Here is a 16,441-nt window from a genome sequence, read left to right as displayed (position 1 = left end):
GACAGGAGGTGTAGGTGGGTCCAGTGGCCCTGACCACTGTGTTGGTGAGAGATGTGTCCATTGAACTTGTGTCCGAGTTTTTAGAGGGGACCTCTTGGCTGGATGGGCTTGTATGGCTTTGAGAAGTTTGTGTTTGAGACAGGGTGGACAGTGTGGAAACCAGAGAGGTCAGTGAGGTCCTGAGACCAGTTGTCGTATGCAATCCCCCTGTGAGGGTGTTGGAGCTGTGCGTAGTGTTTGCGGTCGCCGTGGTGGACGTGTGCCGTGTGGTGATGGTGGTTCCATGTGGTTTGATGGAGGAGGCTGTGTTTTCTGTTCCTAGACTGGGTGTGGCTGCTGTTGAGGTTTCAGTGTCATCGGCTTCTTGCTGTGAGGATGTTGTTCTGAGAGCACCCGGTGGCTCTGTGCTGCTGGTCCCAGGACTCCTGGTCGTTCTGAGCATTTCCTGGTGGGTTGGTGTCTCTGTGGATCCAGGACATGTGTTACCATTCAGTCCTGAACTCCAGACTCCTGCTCTGTCTGGAGGGCCTGTCCCTGAGGGTTCGCTGGTGGGTGTTTGTCCTCAGTGTGTCTGACCCTGAAGCACCTTTCTTTGGTCACCTGTCTCTTTCTCTGGACCTCTGTGTTGGCTTGGAGGTGTGGTCCGTGTGTCCTCATGGGTCTGCCGTCCTAACTGTGGCCCTCTTGCACCTGTTCTCAGTTCCCATGTCTGTGAGCATCTTTCTGGCTCTGCCCCCTCCTCTCTGCCTCTGTCCTCTGTCCCCTTGGGCTCACTGTCCCTTGTTCTTGGACTTGCCTTTCTGCTTTCTCAGGGTGTGGCCCACCTGTGGCACCCTGTGGCACGTGTGGCTGTGGGAAGCTGACCTCCCGGCCACCACTCACCTTGGCTGGGAAGCGTTCCTGTTCTTGAGCTTGGTGGGGCCTCCGTGGTTCTTGCTGTGGACTGAGCTGTGGACTTTGTGCCTTTACTCTCCGGAGCTGCTGTGGCCTGTGTTATGGCTTCCGTCACCGTCAGTCCTGTGGCTGTTGACCTCCGTGTGGCTGTGAGGTTAGAGGTGGCTCCTGTCATTGGAGGTGATTTTGCCAAGGACTGCCACCCAGAGTGTCATCTTGTGTTCCCACCTGCATCTCTTAGGCTTGTGCCTGAGTCCCTGCCCCTTTCCTGTGAGCCAGGGTCCCTTGTGGGGTCTCCTTGGAGGAACCCTGGCCTCTTGCCTCCCCTGGCCTGGCTCTCATGTCTCCCACATCACTTCTGGAAATGATGGCCTTGTGGCAGTGACCATAGGCTCATGTGGGGCTATCTCTCTGCCTACTTTTGGTCAGCTGGGTGGATTAATGCTCTGTCCTCTCATAGTCCCAGGCAGCAGGAGGTCTGCTGTGTGTTGAGGGGTGGGATGCAGATGATACCCCTCCCCACACCCGCCAGATACTCCAGTGTCCCCTCCATGTTACCGCCTGAGGAGAGTGCAGATGGCATCCGTGTGGTCAAGAGTGTCCAGTCCTCAGTGGAGGCAGGGGTTGAGGGTTGGGCAGTGGGGTACGTAGCTATGGGTAGGGAGCTAGGCCCAGGGCTGGTGGTCCTGGAGGCCCCTGTGCTGGGCTGGACTTCTGTGGGTGGTGCACCTGCGTGGGGCAGACCTGCCCTCATGCACAGGCAGGGGCAGACCTGCACCCCCTTGAGTCTCGCCTTTTCCTGCCACCCAGCCTTATGGCCCCTGGGCTGGAGGGATGGAGTGTAAGGCCCAGGGCATGGCTGAGCCTCTGATGGCAGCATGGGCTCCGGGTGGGGTCTTCTGGGTGACTTACTGTTGAGTCCCTGCCTCATGCTCAGTGGCCGGTCCAGCAAGGGCTGAGTGGGCAGGGCTATGGAGGTAAATTTTGCATGCCCTCCCCCTTTGGACCTGGGGTTCACACTCGTGTTCCCTGCCCCCTCCCCTGCTGGGCTAGAAAGTCCCCAGCCAGCACGCCCACACCCTGTAGCAGCCAGTGAGCGCAGTCACCTGTGGTCGGCAGCAGCGGCAGGGTTGTGTTGGATGGCACTGTAAGAGGAGGGTGGTCAGATGCCACTGCCCATGTGGCCCCCAGCCCTCGCCCAGGGGTTCCTTGAGCAGGCCTAGGCAGAGTTGTGTGCTCTTCATGGCAGGGGCAGGGGAATGCCACCCAGGCCGGGCGCTGAGCGGCCTGCCTCCTCCCCGTCTCCTCCCGCCCCTCCCTTCCTCTGCTCTCAGCTGGCTTGGAGAAGCAAGCTGCCCGGCTGCTGTGGCCCAGTGGTATCTCTTGCTGAATGAATTGGATTCCCAGGAAGATTCCCAGTGGGCTCCCCAATACCCTGTCAGGCCTGGGGGCTCTGCTCTGAGCTGGAGCTGGGTGAGTACGTGGTCTGTGGAGGAGACAGGGGGCCAGAGGCGTCTAGTGCTGTCCCTCTGTCTCTGCTGTCTACAGCCACACTGCCTGTCTGTAGGATTCTCAATACCTCAAGGGGCAGGGCCCTGAGGAGTGGGTACTGGGGCTGGACAGCAGCTTGTGAGGGGCCTGGAGCACCAGGGCATCCCACATCTGGCAGGCAGACACGCTGCCTGCCTGCAGCTGGACTTACTGCAGGGCACACAGGTCCCCGTGTGGTGGTCGAAGTACTCATCCTGGGAGCAGTTGTAGCAGCCTAGGGCAAAGGAGGGCCAGGCTCAGCACCAGCTGGCACCCAGCTCCCTGCCACCAGCAGGGTCCCCCTGTGGCTCGAGCCCCACCAGCCCCTGCCTTCCTCTCACTTCACTCCCAGCTCGGAAACCCCCTTCCTGGGTACCAGGGCTCTGTCCTGGTGGCCACCGCTCCTCGCTCTGGCCCTGGCTGCACTGCTTGTTTGCCCTGGAATCCCCTGTCTGTCCCCTTCCCCTCCTGTCCCCTTCCCCTCCTGTCCCCTTCCCCTCCTGTCCCCTTCCCCTGCCTTTCCCCTTCCCCTGCCTGTCCCCTTCCCCTCCTGTCCCCTTCCCCTGCCTGTCCCCTTCCCCTGCCTGTCCCCTTCCCCTCCTGTCCCCTTCCCCTGCCTGTCCCCTTCCCCTGCCCGTCCCCTTCCCCTCCTGTCCCCTTTCCCTCCTGTCCCCTCCCCTGCCTGTCTCCTGGGCTCTTCCCGTCTTGTCCTCTACCAGGCTGTGCCTGAGTGTCTTGCTTCCTTGCCTGTTTTTCACGACACTCTGGCCAGAGTGGATGTCAGAGCAGTTTGTTTTCTGTGAGGCCCTGTCCCTAACCTCGCTCTGGGCCTGGGCATTGCTGAGTGAACGTGTGTGGTGAATCTGTGACTGTGAGCAGGAGTGCGTGAAAGGCCAGGTGGAAGGGAGGAGACTGTGGGTGAAGGAGGCTGTTGGTGCCTGAAGGCGCGGTTTGGTGTGCGAGTGGGTGTGTGTGTATGAGCGTGCAAACAATTGTGTGTGTGTGTCAGTGATGAGTGCACACATGAGGAAACAAGGTGCCTGTGCCCCCACCTTCGACATTCGTGTCTGGGAAGCTGTCCAGGCGGCCAGGGCAGAGGCAGGGCTGGTAGTGCCACGTGCAGTTGGCCTCCTGCGTGTACTGGAACTTGCCGTCGCCCACCTGCGAGTGGGTGTTGTAGAAGTCGCAGTAGATGGCTGGAGGAAAGGCAGTGGTCAGTCCATGTGGGAGGTCTGGGTTCTGTTGGCAGGGCCTCGGGGCGGGGCCGGGCATGGCCCTGCAGGGCTCAGGGCTACTGGGGGTGGGGCAGGGCACTCACGGCAGAAGTCTGGGGCCCTCCAGTCCACGCACACGCCCTTGTCCAGGCAGGCCTTGGCATAGGCGGCCACTGCATCGCATAGGCACTCACAGTCCCCACCCTTGTCGCACAGGCAGGCGTCCCGCACGCAGGCCTCGTAGTAGGGCATGCGGTAGACCTGCAGGGCCAGGGCCAGGCCTGTCTGTGCCGCTGCAGACCCGTGCTCAGCCACCCCTGCCCTGCAGGTCTGCCCAGGTCAGTGCTGCAGGGGCTCGGCTGAGACCACGAGGGAGGATTCTGATGGGCGCTCATGCTCCCAGAGACCGCCCCTGGGCCAGGGTCCCCCCGACCTGCCCCGTCCCTGGGCTCTGGGCTTAGCATCTGCAGCACTCAGCTCCTTGCCTCAGCGACTTTTCGCTGGCCCCTGGGCCATGAGGACCCTCCTTTCAGTGCTTGCTAAGCCTGAGAACCTGAGTGTCCAGGTCCTTACCCTGGGCAGCCCCAGGTCTCCTCCCCTGACCAGGTGCTGCAGAGTGGGCTTTCCACCTGAATTCTGCTGACACTGTTGGAGGCCACCACCCTCTTCTGGAGGGCAGAGGCCTGGGGTGCTGCTAAGCACCCTGTAGCAGTCGGACCTTAGTGCAGGGCTCCTGTCTTGGATGGTGGGTTCTGCCCTCTCCATGTCCACCCCCCAACCGTGGGAGGACTTTGGCTTCTCCACTCTGGGCCAGGGTGGGTCATGAGCCCTGGGCGCTGTAGGCCGTGCCCAAGGGCCCACCTTGCTGTGGCAGGCTGTGAAGGTCTGGCTGTGGATGATGCTGCACTTGCGCTCTGCCCAGGGGCGGCGGAAGGGGTTGAGGCTGCAGGGGTCTTCTGCGTAGCTCGCGTCCCTGCACAGCGGGCTCTCCTTCCATGAGTTCACGAATTCCAACTCGTTGGATGCCACGTACTTGCTGCGTGTCTCAAAGTCATCCTTCATGTTCCCATTGCAGTTGCCACACAAGCCACAGAGGGCGTCCTGCGGGACTCTGTGTCAGGCAGGGAATGTGCGGCCTTCCTGATCCACCCCACCCTGAGACCACAGGGCTCTGGCTGGACCAGGGTTGTGTCTGGCCAGCGTGGCAGGTACCTGGGAGGCACGATGGACCCTGATGGAGACGCTCATGTGCTTGTTCCAGACCAGCGTCATGTTGAGCCGGTTGGGGATATCTATGTCCAGAACCAGGTTCAAGGAGCTGGGCTTCACCAGCACGTGCACCTGGGAGTTCTCCCCGCTGATGGAGTAGTTTCTGTCCGCCATCGTGATAGTCAGGCCCTGTGGAGACAGGGCTGTCACTGGCTGCCTGCTGGTCGGCCTCTGTGGTCCCTGGGGCTGCCCCAGGACTGAGTGTATAAGGGAAGGCTGACCAAGTCCATCAAGGACTTGGGCAGGGGCACCTGCTGGGAGTCAGCCCCAGGCAGAAGGTTCCAGTGAGTATGGGAACAGGCTCGGCCCCCTGGAGGACACCCTTCCATCTGCCCAGGTGATGCCCTGGAAGGAGGTGGTGGTCATCAGCCACTAGTGCAGAACATCAAGATGCCCACTTGGTGAATGGTTTCTGGGGGCAATGGGCACGCCCTCCTCCCTCCCTGTCGTGCAGGTGAGGAGGGGGTGGGAAGGGGGGGGGCTGCACAGCAAAGATGGGACCTGAGGGTCCTGGACAGTGAAGGCCTAGCTGTGTGATGGGCCCAGCCCTCTCCTGCCCTGTGGAGGGTCCCGCTGCTCACGCCCAGGAGGATCTGGATGGCTCGGGAGCAGGTTGCCCCTGACTTCCCACAGACGACATTCTCCACCAGGATCTTGAAGCTGGGCTGGGAGTTGGCACCACAGTCATCCTGCAGGGATGAGGGTGCTGAGGAGGAGCCCTGGGTGCCCAGCCCAGCCCAGTCCCTGTCGCCTGGCTCCTGGGGTCCTGGCAGTTACCGTGGCCAGAGTGTACTTGCAGTTGCCATTAAAGACGAAGCGCTGCCCATCGAAAGTGATTATGTGGCCCTCCCCATAGAGAATGCAGGTAGATGGGCAATGGGCACTCTGCTGGCAGGTCCACCTCCCCTGTGAGCAGGTGCTGTGGAGAGGGCAGGGTGGGGTGCTGAGGCAGCTCTCTTCCCACATGTGGTGAGGTCCCTGGGGTTCTTGGAGGCCTTGGCCACCCTGCCTCTGGGGACCTCAGCTCTGGGCATCCCATTCCTGGACACTCCACCCCTGGGTCCCCCACCCTGGGTGCCCCTTGTCTGTCCAGATAGTCCCAGGGACCTGGGCTCCAAGGGTGAGGTGTGGCTTACCAGTTCTTGCAGTCGGTGTGGAGCACAGCACCCCCGGGGTAGGAGACCCCCGCAAAGTCACAGGGGCACTGCCCGGGGAGCACACACTGCCCACTGGTATTCTCGTAGAACCCCTCAGGGCAGACGCAGCCAGGCTCACACTTAGTGGGCACCTGGAGGGGGCTGGGTCAGCATCGCCTGGAGGGCAGCCCCAGCCTGCTGCCCCAGCCCTGGCCTTCTTCCCAGGCACTTCCGTGAATCCTGCGGGGGGGTCTTTCTTGGTAGAGCCACCTCTCTAAGGGAAGGTTCCATGCTGCCTGCCTGAGGCTGCCCTGGCCCGGGGCCTGAGCGCCCGGTGACCCAGGCTGGCCCTGCCCCCACAGAGCCCTGCAGGTGAGCATGCTCATCCAGCTGCTTGGCCACAGAGTTACTCTTGACCCCTGACCCACAGCCCACACTTGCAGCTGGGACAGACAGAGATGGAGACAGAGGGGTGAGGGCAGAGCAGCCTCCTGGGCCTGTGACAGCCCTTTCTAGGCCCCTGAGCTGCTTCTCACTGCCACTTACACAGGTGATGCCGGTGGCCAGCATCTGGCACGTGGGGGCACATGCGGCCCCAAACTTGTCCTCTGAGGACTGGCTGCAGGACTGGAATGTCTTGGGGGCTGGGCAGGAAGCTGCAGGAGTGGAGAGTGGGGTTAGGGTCTCAGAGGAGGGAGGCCAGGGGTGCCTCTGGGTCCCCCGTTGGGTGGCTTCTGCAGCTGTACGTACCCAAGAACACCTGCGATTGCCCTGGGCAGCTCAGCCGTCCATTGATGCAGTGGCTATAAGAAAGAGGCTGCATGAGGCTACGTGAGCCTGCACCCAATGCCCCCAAGAGGCTGCATGAGCCTGCGCCCCGATGCCCCACACCCCCAGGCCCAACCCGCACCAGATGATGCCGTTGACCATGGTGGACTGGCCGGCCAGGATGAACTTGTGACTCTCCAGCAGGCAGGGGCACTGGGCCTTGTGCACACACTCATTCCTGTGGTCCAGGTAGGTGCCATCAGGGCAGTTACAGCCATCCACGGGCACTGCGCTGGGGTGGCACTCCACCTCGCGGTTGGACAGGGATAGGCAGGTGTGGTCACAGGCCTGGCTCTGCTGGCTGAAGGTGCGGTTGCCGGTGCAAGGGATGGCTGCAGGGAGCTGGGGTCAGGCCCTCCGCATGGCAGCTGGGGCCTGTGGTCTGGGCCGTGCTGCCCACTGGCCAGTGGGGCGGCCAGGCAGAAGCGGCCTGGGACTCCATGTCCTAGCCACCCCCGACTCCACCCCCTGGCCTGCTGCACTCACTGCAGTTGTACACGCTGTCCCTCCAGTCCCCGAGCAGCACGGCCTGGGAGGAGCAGGCGTGCACGTAGGCGCCCAGGGCTGCGCAGATGTGCGGGAAGGTCTCCTCATAGTTGCAGGCCTGGTACACGCACCTCTGCGGGAAGAGCCAGCCGTGGCGGGACATGGCACCTCCTCTCCCTGGCCATAGCCCCAGGTGCCCAGGACTGTGTTGCCTCCCCAGGTGCCTGTAGGCCCACCTTGTAGAAAGGCTTGGGGTCCAGCACGGCATGGCACTTCTCGAACACACCATCCTTCTTTAGCAGCACCGAGCAGTGGGTCTCTGCGTACATCTCTAGGGCGACAAACTGGCTGTGGGTCCTGTGTCCCCTCCCCAGCCCCAGGCCTGGGAGGCAGGGCAGGTGGACTCACTGTTGAGCTGGCTCATGGAGCAGGGGTCGATCTCCCGTTCCAGGGCAGCCGGGCAGTTCCCCGCCCGCCAGGAGTCCACGAAGAGTGCAGCTGTGCCCTCGTCGATGCCTGCGCTGCTTGTGAACTCATCAGTCGTGTTCCCGTTGAAGTTGCCACAGAGCCCTGCGCAGCAGACCGTGAGGGCCAAGCCCCACCTGCCCTTCCTGTGCCCCCTTGCACCCCAGCAGTGTCCTGCTGTGTCCCCATGACAGGCTACTGGCCTCAGGTGGCCACGCTCCTGTGGGCTCCCTGCATGTGCAGGGCCAGTGCCAGTCTCTCGTGTGTCCTTCCCCACCTGGCCAAGGCAGGGGTGGGGGCTCACCTCTGGTCTGGCCTCTGAATTGCGGCCCGAGGGTGATGTACACCTGGAAGACGGGCTGACGCTGGACCACGATCTCTAGCCCGAAGGTGGTGGCCATCTGGAGGTGGGTAGACGTCTGTCTGAAGATGGTGATGTTGCCTGCAAGGGCAGGTGCTCAGCAGGCTGTCAGGCCTGCCCCCAGAGGCGTGGCCCAGGAGGCCCCGGAGCTGGGCAGGGACATACGGGTCTGGTAGGGGAGCCACTTGGTGTCTCCATTGTTGGTCACCTCATCCTCGGAGATTACAATCTTGTCCTGGAGGGAGGGCAGCCTGCATCAGGGAGGGCTGAGAGCAGGCAAGAGCTGGGCCCACCTCTGTTTGTGGGGGCAGCCATACCTGCCCGGACAGGTAGACGATGGCGACCAGGGACGTCTCTGAGTGTGAGTAGCCCGACTTGTCATACACGGCCATGAGCGTGCCCTCGTTGGGAAGCTGGGGGCTCTGTGGGGGGCCAGGTTGCTCAGGGATGGAGGGACCACACCCTCCCCACCAGCCCCGAAGCCCGTCCTACCTGGAGGAGGATGTAGGTGCAGGTGCCGTGGAAGCGGTAGGGCCTGGCATCGAATGTGGTGACAAAGGAGCCGCCTTCCAGGGAGCAGTGGCCCGGGCACGGCTGCCCTGTGCACGTCCAGTGGCCCATGGTGCACTGGCTGCGGGGCCACAGGGGGTGACCCTGTAAGTGGCCTTCCTCCCCTGTGTTCCAGGCCAGCAGGGGCCCTCCCCAGTACTCACCAGCTTTGGCAGGCAGCCCTCACGACCTCCCCAGGGCTGTAGGCGACTCCATTGAGCATGCAGGGGCACTGGCTGACCGGCACGCAGGTGTGGTTGTTGGAGAGGTCATTGAGTACCATTCCTGCCAGAAAGTGGCTTCTTGGGCTTGGGTGGGACTGACCTCCTCCCACCCTCCCGCTGGATGCTCCCTCCCTGGCTGTCCTGCGCAGGCCTTGCTGGTCCTTACCAACGTGCAGGCCCAGGTGAGGGGCAGGCCTGGCGAGTCTCGGATGCATAACTGCCTCAGGCCCACCTGAAAGCCCACCTATCCGCAGCAGTTCTTGGTCCCCCTGACCCCCACCCCTTGGCCCCACTCACGCCTGTGGGTTGGCAAGTGTGGCTGTGGGTTCCTAGGTCCGTAGGAGCTGTGAGGTTTGGGGGTGGGCAGAGGGGCCCTGGGATTGGGGCTCCAACTGCAGAAAGTCTGTGCTCAAGTCAGGCAGGGTGTGTTGTCCCTTCTCAGGGCTCATCTCCAGGTGTTGGGGACAGTGGGAGCCAGCACCTGCCTCACCTTTGGGGCAGAAGCAGCCAAAGGTGCAGGGGCTGGAGCAGCTGTGCTGTGGGTTGGAGCAGGTCCTGATGCAGGCCGTGCCACACTCCTGATACACCTGGTTGGCTGGGCACTGGCCCACGGCTAGGAGGCACAGGGTCTGTGAGAGGCCTCACCCCAGCCAGCAGCCCAGACCCCACCCAGGAGGGGCCTTCCTGCGGTACCCCAGCCCCGCCCCATCCCACCGGGACTCACAGCAGAGGCCGGGGCCCCGCCAGTTGCTGACAGGCCTGTGTGCCATGCTGCACCTGCGGGAGTACTCAGACAGAGTGGCACAGCTGCAGTTCTGCTGGCCCGGCTGGGCACATGTAGCCATGTCCACCTGGCAGCTCAGCACCAATGGCTTCTTGGGCACATCACACTCAGGGGACACCAAGGTCAGCAGCTGGGTGCAGATCCCAACCTGGGCAGCAGACCACTCAGGGTCACACAGGCCAGGGCACCTCCCACACCATGCCTGGGGCTTGGAAGGTGGGGTTGTTGGCTCCAAGACGCCCATCAGACCCCTTGAGGGTTGGCCCTAGCATGGCCCCAGGGCCTGGCCACCTCACGTACATGTGTGGCCTGCAGGACGGGGGGCCTGGGGATGGCCTCAAAGGTGCAGATCTCATTGGGGTCGTCCAGCTTCTGGAGGGCAGCATACTTGTAGGGCTCCAGGAGTTTGCCTAGGGCATGGGGTGGGGGTCAACACCTTGGGGTCTAGCCAAGTGGGCTTGGGTCCCCACAGCCCTGCCTGCCCCTCCCCACCTACCATCCTCGCTCAGAAACTCATTGGCCGTCTTCCCGTCGAAGTTCCCACACAGCCCACACATCTGGCCCATGTACTTCCTCTCCACCAGAACCTGCAGGGTGGGTGCTGCTGGGCCCCATGGGGTGCAGGAGGGGCTCCTGCCCAGCTGGCCGGGCCACTCACTCCTGCTCCCCGGGCCCCCACCATCTCCACACCTTGTTCCTCCTGGGGGGTTCCACCTCTTGCTGGATCCTCCTTATTTTTAAGTGGGGAAACAGCTACCAAGAAAACCTAGATCCAGTCCAGGTTACTGGCCAGGGGTCAGTGCTGCCTGGCAGAAAGGGCCTGGCTGTACTGCCAATTAGGGTCAGAGCAGGTTGAGACCCCTGCCCAAGGAGGGCAGCTCCTCCTGAGCCCTGTACCTTGGGCCCGTATGCCCCTGCCCAGGCCCCCAGTCCTCACCATGAGGTGGGCGTCTGGGCCCCACATGACCACCAGCTCTAGCTCCACCTGCTTGGCCACCATCTGCACACTCTGGCCGTAGGGTGTGATTTGGAGCCCATGGCTGGTGTAGGGCAGGCTGACCACCCTGTGGATGAGAGCAGTCAGTGTCTGCCCCCAACTGCCCAGGTGGCCCCATGGCTCACCTGACATCCTTGGGGTCGGGATCCCCAGCCCCTGACTACCTGGCCTAGCCCCTTGGCTCACCCGATGTCCTTGATGGAGATCGTCGTCTCATTCACGGTGACAACGGAGGACCCTAGCTCCACAATGATCCGAGAGATGTTCCCGTCCGCCCCTCGCCGCAGCTGGATGCTGAAGGTAGGTGAGGCACCCTTGCAGCTGGCCGCAAAGATGTAGTTGCAGGTCCCCAGGAAGTCGTAGGCATGGTGGTCAAAGGTGGAGAAGTGGCCAGCCCCCCATGAGGAACACCAGCCCTTTTTCAGGGCTGCAGAGAGAAGGGCAATTTGCAGCTCATGGCCCCACTGAGGACCCTGGGAGCCCACACGGGGAGGGATGTAGCTTTCTGGGTGTGTTGGAAGCCTCCCCCCACACCGTGGACACTGTCTCCCAGGCTGCTGGCCTTGGGCTGGGCTCCACCCCCCGTCCCGGGCCTTACTGGACTGTAGGCTGCCCTCAGCATTGGGGTCAGTGGTATTTCCAGTCGTGGGGTCTGTAAGACAGGAGGCCGCTGCTCAGCTCCCCTGCAGTGGGCTCACCCAGGGGGTCTTGGCAGGGAGAGACTGCAGGGGGTGGTGCAGCTGCCCAGGGCATCAGCCCTTAGCTCCAGACTGATCAGTGGCTCTTCTGAGGCTTGATGCTTTTCTGGGAGCCCCAGGCCTGGGTGTGCAGTGGCCTGGGCCCTGTCACACAGGCTATGCTCTGGTGAGCCTGCCTGTGTGGTACATGAGTGAAGCCTGCACTCTGGGCAGAGGCCTGGTAGCAAAGGAAGCAGCATCCAGACCTGTGCCCTGTGGTCAGTGGCAGCCCCCACGCCATCCCTGTTGGCTTTGCCCAGCACTGCCCTCCCAGGACCCAGGGAACACTCGGCTTGTGGGCAGCACAGCAGCCCTGAGGAGGCTAGCTTCTGGGTGGCCTGCACAAGTCCTGTCCCTTCCTGCTGTCCTCTCCTCTCAGTTCATCTATGCAGTGTTAGCTCAACTTGTCTTCATGGAGCCCCTGTCCTGGGCCCATGACCCAGCGAGGGGCACAGGGCAGGAGGTGCTTCCATGGACCTGTCCTGGGCAGGAGATTGCTCATGCGTGCACACAGTGCTACAGAAGCTGCCGGCCACCATGAGCAAATGGAAGGGTGGCCAGCCTGTGCTGGGTGGGGAGAGGCTACCACCACTGGGGAAGGGTGACCTTCTGAGGAGGTGACCTCTGACCAGAGCTGGGTGCTCTAGTGCCCAGTGACTCCTGGGGGGACTCTCTGTCTTGTGGGAGTCAGAAGTGGAGCAGCCAGCGGGGCAGCCCTGGGCAACCAGTTCTGAGCCTCAGGGCAGAGCAGCCCCAAGGCATGGCTCTCTGGCATCCTCTGGTCAGGACACTTGCTGGCCTGTCTGCCAGGCTTCCCTCACCACTTGCTGCCCAGACAAGTTGGGCCCCTCCTGTGTGTCTGCAGACAGAGAGAACAGGACACAGAGATTCCTGGGCAGCTGGGGTGGGGTGGCCGCTGGAGCTGGTGGGCGAGGCCAGGAGGGTGGGCATGGGCCGTTCTGGGAAGCAGGTGACGAGGGTGGAGATAGAGCCGGTTGTCCCCTGAACCCTCTGCCTGGCTACATCCTGCTGTTCCTAGCACGACTCCTGGTGTCCCTGTGGGGAGCCACATCCAGCTCTGTGAACCGCCCAGGGGCTGAGCGAGGGCCAAGTCTGCCCTCCTGGGGCTCTGAGCTCATCCGTCTTCCTGCCTCTTTCCTGCCTGGCAGCCTCCAAGACAGCCCCCTGCGTTGGTCCTGGACTGGCAGCTGTGACCAGGGAGATGCCCAAATAGCATGGGTCATGGTGACCATGGAGTAGGGAAGCTGGGAAGATGGCCAGCCTATCTCCTGCAGGCCGTGAGGGTGCCCTCCCTGTGGGTTTGCCTCCTGGCTCCCAACCCCTTTCCTCCCTCATCAAGGGGCAGGTTGACGCACATTCTTCCCTCCTCCCCCACCCCGCACCTTGGGGACCTGGCCCTCCTGTGGCTCCCTTGGGCCATGGCAGTATCTGAATGCTGGCCGGGCTGTCCAGGTGCTCCTGGGCCTGACCCTGCCTTGGCTCCCCCCTGCTGAGCAGCTGGGTGCACACAGTGCATCCCTTGAGACAGCTCAGGGGGGTTCCCTTCTTCCCACTCCCCACCTGGATCCCTAACCCAGGTTCTGCCAAGCTCTGGGAGGTGACGCTGCCCCTTCCATTGCTGCTAGTCACCTCCAGAGTGTGTGCATCTCTGGCACCCCGGGAGCTGAGCTGGGTGGCTGAGGGTGGTGTGGCTGAGGCTTGAGCAGAGGCACCTAGCCACGGAGGCTGTCTGGCCCTAGGGACTGAGCCTCAGCCTGGGGGAGAGTCCTCTGGCTGGCAGGAGCGCCAGGTTTGAGTGCCTGGAGAGTGGACAGGCTGGGCGTGTGTGGGCCCACTCACGCTGGCCCCGGCCCTAAAGGTGGTTTTCGGCTGCAGTGGCATGTGCCTGCCTTCCCCTGTGGGTGTGAGGCTCATGCTGGGCGCAGGCTGGTGCCCACTCCTCACCCATCCCCGCCCTGGGTCCTGGCCTTCCCTTCCAGGGTGCCCCAGGGACAGCACCTCTTGAAGGTATGGGACCTTGGTCAGTCTGCACTGGGCAAAACCCTCTGTGACTCAGTCCTCTACCTTTCAGATGGACGGTGACGTCTGGGTCCACCCTAACCTTGTATGGTGCCAATGGCAAAGGCTCAGTTCTCACCCCCTCTTTGCCCTAGACCTGTGTCTGGCTCTATGGCCCCCAGTCCCCTCATTGTTATGTCTGCCAGGCCCCGGGGCCCAGCAAACTTCCAGCTGCCAGCACTGGGGTCCCTGTCCCTATCTGTGGGTGACTCCGCTCCCCTGCCAAGCCCCTCCTTTCACCAGGTGCCAGCCTCACTGAGCCTCTGTCTCTGACTACCTGGCGCTGACCCCAGAGGTCCCTTTGAAGAAACTCAGGAGGCCGTCAGTGCTGTGGACTCTCCTTCCAGGGACTTTCTGTGCTTCCTGCTGACCGACCCGACGCCAGGCCCCAAGGCATCTGGGGTGGCTGGTTTGCCCCCCCAGGCTTTCTCAGCCCCGGGCAGGTCATAGGGCGGCAGGGGCACTCGCTGTTCCTGTGCACGCCTGGTGGCCCTGCCCGCCACCCCTGCATGGCCTGGCTAACTGGCTGACCCACAGGCCTCCCTCAGCCCCAGGTCCCATGACCTGCTGTCTGACCTCATGCTCTGCTGGCCGCCGCCCTCTCCCAGTCCGTGCAGAATCAGTGCACAAAGAATGCCCACTGGGGGGGCTCCCAAGCCCAACCCTCCCCTCCTAGACCCCATCTGGGCTCTTCCACCCCACACCTTCTCCTGCCAGGTGTGCTGGGTTAGGGGGCAGGGGTCCCAGACGACCTGACTGGAGCCCTGGCCCCTCACTGTGGGGCTCAGCACTGCCCCTGGCATGGCAGATGAGGCCTGGCCAGTGGGGATGGGGCTCCTGGGAGAAGGGAGTCACACTGCTTGAGTCCAAGCACTGACCAGTGCTTTGGCCCCAGGCTGGGCACAGCCCCAAGGGTGCCCTCTGTCTAGCTGTTGTCCACCCCCAGCAGGCTCCCAGCTGCTGCTGAAGGGCAGTGGTCTGGGTCAGGCAGTGGACAGGACAGCTCCCCACATTTACAGAAGGGGAGACTGAGGCAGGGGCCCATTCTGCGGTCCATCCTGTTCTCCTGGCCATGAGCCTCCCTGATGGAGGGACTTGTGTCCCTGCCCCTCCACACCTGCTGGCTACCCTCAGGCCCCAGAGACCAGGGCTGAGTTGAGAGAGGGAGGGTGACAGACTGACCCGTCTGGAGCTGCTGTGTTTCAGGTCCCACATTCCTGGAGGGGCTGTGCCCAAGGGACCCCTGTCCTATTCCTGCACCCTCCCTGGCCATTGTGCCCATCTCCCCAGGAGGTGGACAGAACCCAGTGGCATGTGGGCCCGTGGGGAGGCAGCACCTGCAGACCTGGCTCCTCCTGCTCCCATTTATCAGCACCTACAGGTCAGTCCACCTCGGCAGAGTCAGCCAGGCAAGAGGACCTGGGAACTCGCCCACGTGTAGGGCCCGTGGGGCGCCGGCCCTCTGGCGGGTCTGCTTGCCCCCACTCACCTGTGCTGAGCAGGGCTCCCCCGTGGGGCAGCAGCAGCAGCAGCCAGAGCCCCACCATGGTGTCGCCGCTGGAGAGGAACTGCTGGCCGGGCACCTCTGCTGGGCTCCCAGCCGTCCTGCCACTGCCAGCGCTGCGCCTGAGTGCTAATCCCACAGGCTTTATGTAGGGGTGGTGGCCCTGCCCCTGTTGCGCCACCCGTGCCCCACACTCTGCCGTAATTGCCACTGCTGATCGGGCACACAGTGGCCAAACAGGATCTCAGCCTCCACTTTATCAGCACCTGACCTTTCTTGGAAAATTCTGCAGCGGCTGCAGCCCGTTATCGCCCACTCCCCGGGGGAGGGGACACACCCTCCAGGGTCCTGCAGACACCTCCTGTGTGAGGGCCATCCGTCCCAGGGGCCTCCCCACTGGGTCCCTGGGGGCGGCATCAGCACACAACTGGGAGGCCGGGATGGGGATTGTCCAGGGGGCGACTGGGGAGGCTTGTGCACCCTGTCTGCCCTGTCAGGGAGCACAGGGTGCTGGGTAGCTCTGGGTGAGCCCTAACCTCCACTGGGTCCCAATGCCCAGAGAGTTGCCCATGTGCTGGGCCCTCACCCCTGAGTTTCCCTCCTGTGGGGCCAGGCCTGAGGGACTGCCCAGGGGAGTCTCCGTGTTGCTGCGCACCTGGATACCTCTCCTCACATGGCCTCCTCTGAGGGTGGGGATGGGGGAACCACAGGACAGGTCACCTCCTGCGAGGTGATCCCCCAGATCTGAGCAGCTCGGCTGGCAGGGGCCACCCAACTCAGGAGCAGGACTAGGGGCCCTGGAGTCTCTTCATCCCAGAGCCACCTCCATGGGGATGAATGGTGGGCATTGATGGACCCCCTCAGAGAGCTGCCCAACCCACTGGAAGAAGGGTGGGCTTCTGGGACAACATCTAGAGGCGGGGCAGATAGCGGCATGTGCCAGTGCCACAAAAGGTCAGGGCAATGGTGAGGTCGAAGGCCAGGATGAGGGCAGGGCTGGGGTCCTCCCTGGGGCCCTCTTGCAGCTTAGGAGGGGATTCGGGATCTGACCAGTCACTCCTGGGGTTGTCCAGCTCTGTACGGAGCCAGGGATCAGGTGCCTCCTCTCCTGGGGAAGGGCCTTGTGTCCTACCCTGTAGGACCCTCCAGCAGCTCCCACTGCAGGTTCCGTGTCCCTGCCCAGCACTGCCTAAGCCTGACCTCCCCAGACGGTGTCCCTGCCCAGCACTGCCTAAGCCTGACCTCCCCAGACGGTGTCCCTGCCCAGCACTGCCTAAGCCTGATCTCCCCAGATGGTGTCCCTGCCCAGCACTGCCTAAGCCTGACCTCCCTGGCCTGGACCCGGGGCCTCCCCCCCGACCCCCAAGGGGCAAGGCCCTGGACG

The 16,441-nt window shown here is 63.2% G+C and overlaps 1 protein-coding gene across 1 annotated transcript in view; it reads right to left on the bottom strand.

Annotated features, from left to right (window-relative positions):
• Muc6 (mucin 6, oligomeric mucus/gel-forming) overlaps window positions 1-15,357 on the bottom strand; it is a 16,680-nt gene extending 1,323 nt beyond the window's left edge. Inside the window, exons 1-30 of the mRNA XM_048807625.1 lie at window positions 15,043-15,357; window positions 11,336-11,389; window positions 10,924-11,164; window positions 10,678-10,804; window positions 10,237-10,327; window positions 10,041-10,150; window positions 9,681-9,888; window positions 9,447-9,569; window positions 8,897-9,017; window positions 8,676-8,814; window positions 8,501-8,605; window positions 8,349-8,418; window positions 8,127-8,264; window positions 7,766-7,927; window positions 7,594-7,688; window positions 7,358-7,490; window positions 6,954-7,203; window positions 6,794-6,846; window positions 6,590-6,699; window positions 6,044-6,195; window positions 5,685-5,826; window positions 5,489-5,596; window positions 4,851-5,036; window positions 4,500-4,739; window positions 3,743-3,899; window positions 3,477-3,620; window positions 2,597-2,659; window positions 1,453-1,863; window positions 883-1,041; window positions 4-462 (exon numbers count right to left, since the gene is read on the bottom strand). Of these exons, the coding sequence (XP_048663582.1) occupies window positions 4-462; window positions 883-1,041; window positions 1,453-1,863; window positions 2,597-2,659; window positions 3,477-3,620; window positions 3,743-3,899; window positions 4,500-4,739; window positions 4,851-5,036; window positions 5,489-5,596; window positions 5,685-5,826; window positions 6,044-6,195; window positions 6,590-6,699; window positions 6,794-6,846; window positions 6,954-7,203; window positions 7,358-7,490; window positions 7,594-7,688; window positions 7,766-7,927; window positions 8,127-8,264; window positions 8,349-8,418; window positions 8,501-8,605; window positions 8,676-8,814; window positions 8,897-9,017; window positions 9,447-9,569; window positions 9,681-9,888; window positions 10,041-10,150; window positions 10,237-10,327; window positions 10,678-10,804; window positions 10,924-11,164; window positions 11,336-11,389; window positions 15,043-15,100 (4,609 nt within the window). The 5' untranslated portion in view covers window positions 15,101-15,357. The remainder of the gene's footprint in view (window positions 1-3; window positions 463-882; window positions 1,042-1,452; window positions 1,864-2,596; window positions 2,660-3,476; window positions 3,621-3,742; window positions 3,900-4,499; window positions 4,740-4,850; window positions 5,037-5,488; window positions 5,597-5,684; window positions 5,827-6,043; window positions 6,196-6,589; window positions 6,700-6,793; window positions 6,847-6,953; window positions 7,204-7,357; window positions 7,491-7,593; window positions 7,689-7,765; window positions 7,928-8,126; window positions 8,265-8,348; window positions 8,419-8,500; window positions 8,606-8,675; window positions 8,815-8,896; window positions 9,018-9,446; window positions 9,570-9,680; window positions 9,889-10,040; window positions 10,151-10,236; window positions 10,328-10,677; window positions 10,805-10,923; window positions 11,165-11,335; window positions 11,390-15,042) is intronic.
• Window positions 15,358-16,441: the final 1,084 nt, after the last annotated feature.

The sequence above is a fragment of the Marmota marmota genome, unplaced genomic scaffold, assembly GCF_001458135.2.
Source record: "Marmota marmota marmota unplaced genomic scaffold, marMar, whole genome shotgun sequence".
Taxonomy (NCBI): domain Eukaryota; kingdom Metazoa; phylum Chordata; class Mammalia; order Rodentia; family Sciuridae; genus Marmota; species Marmota marmota.
The sequence above is the reverse complement of the archived record's forward strand: the minus strand, read 5'-3'. Positions and strand labels throughout refer to the sequence as shown.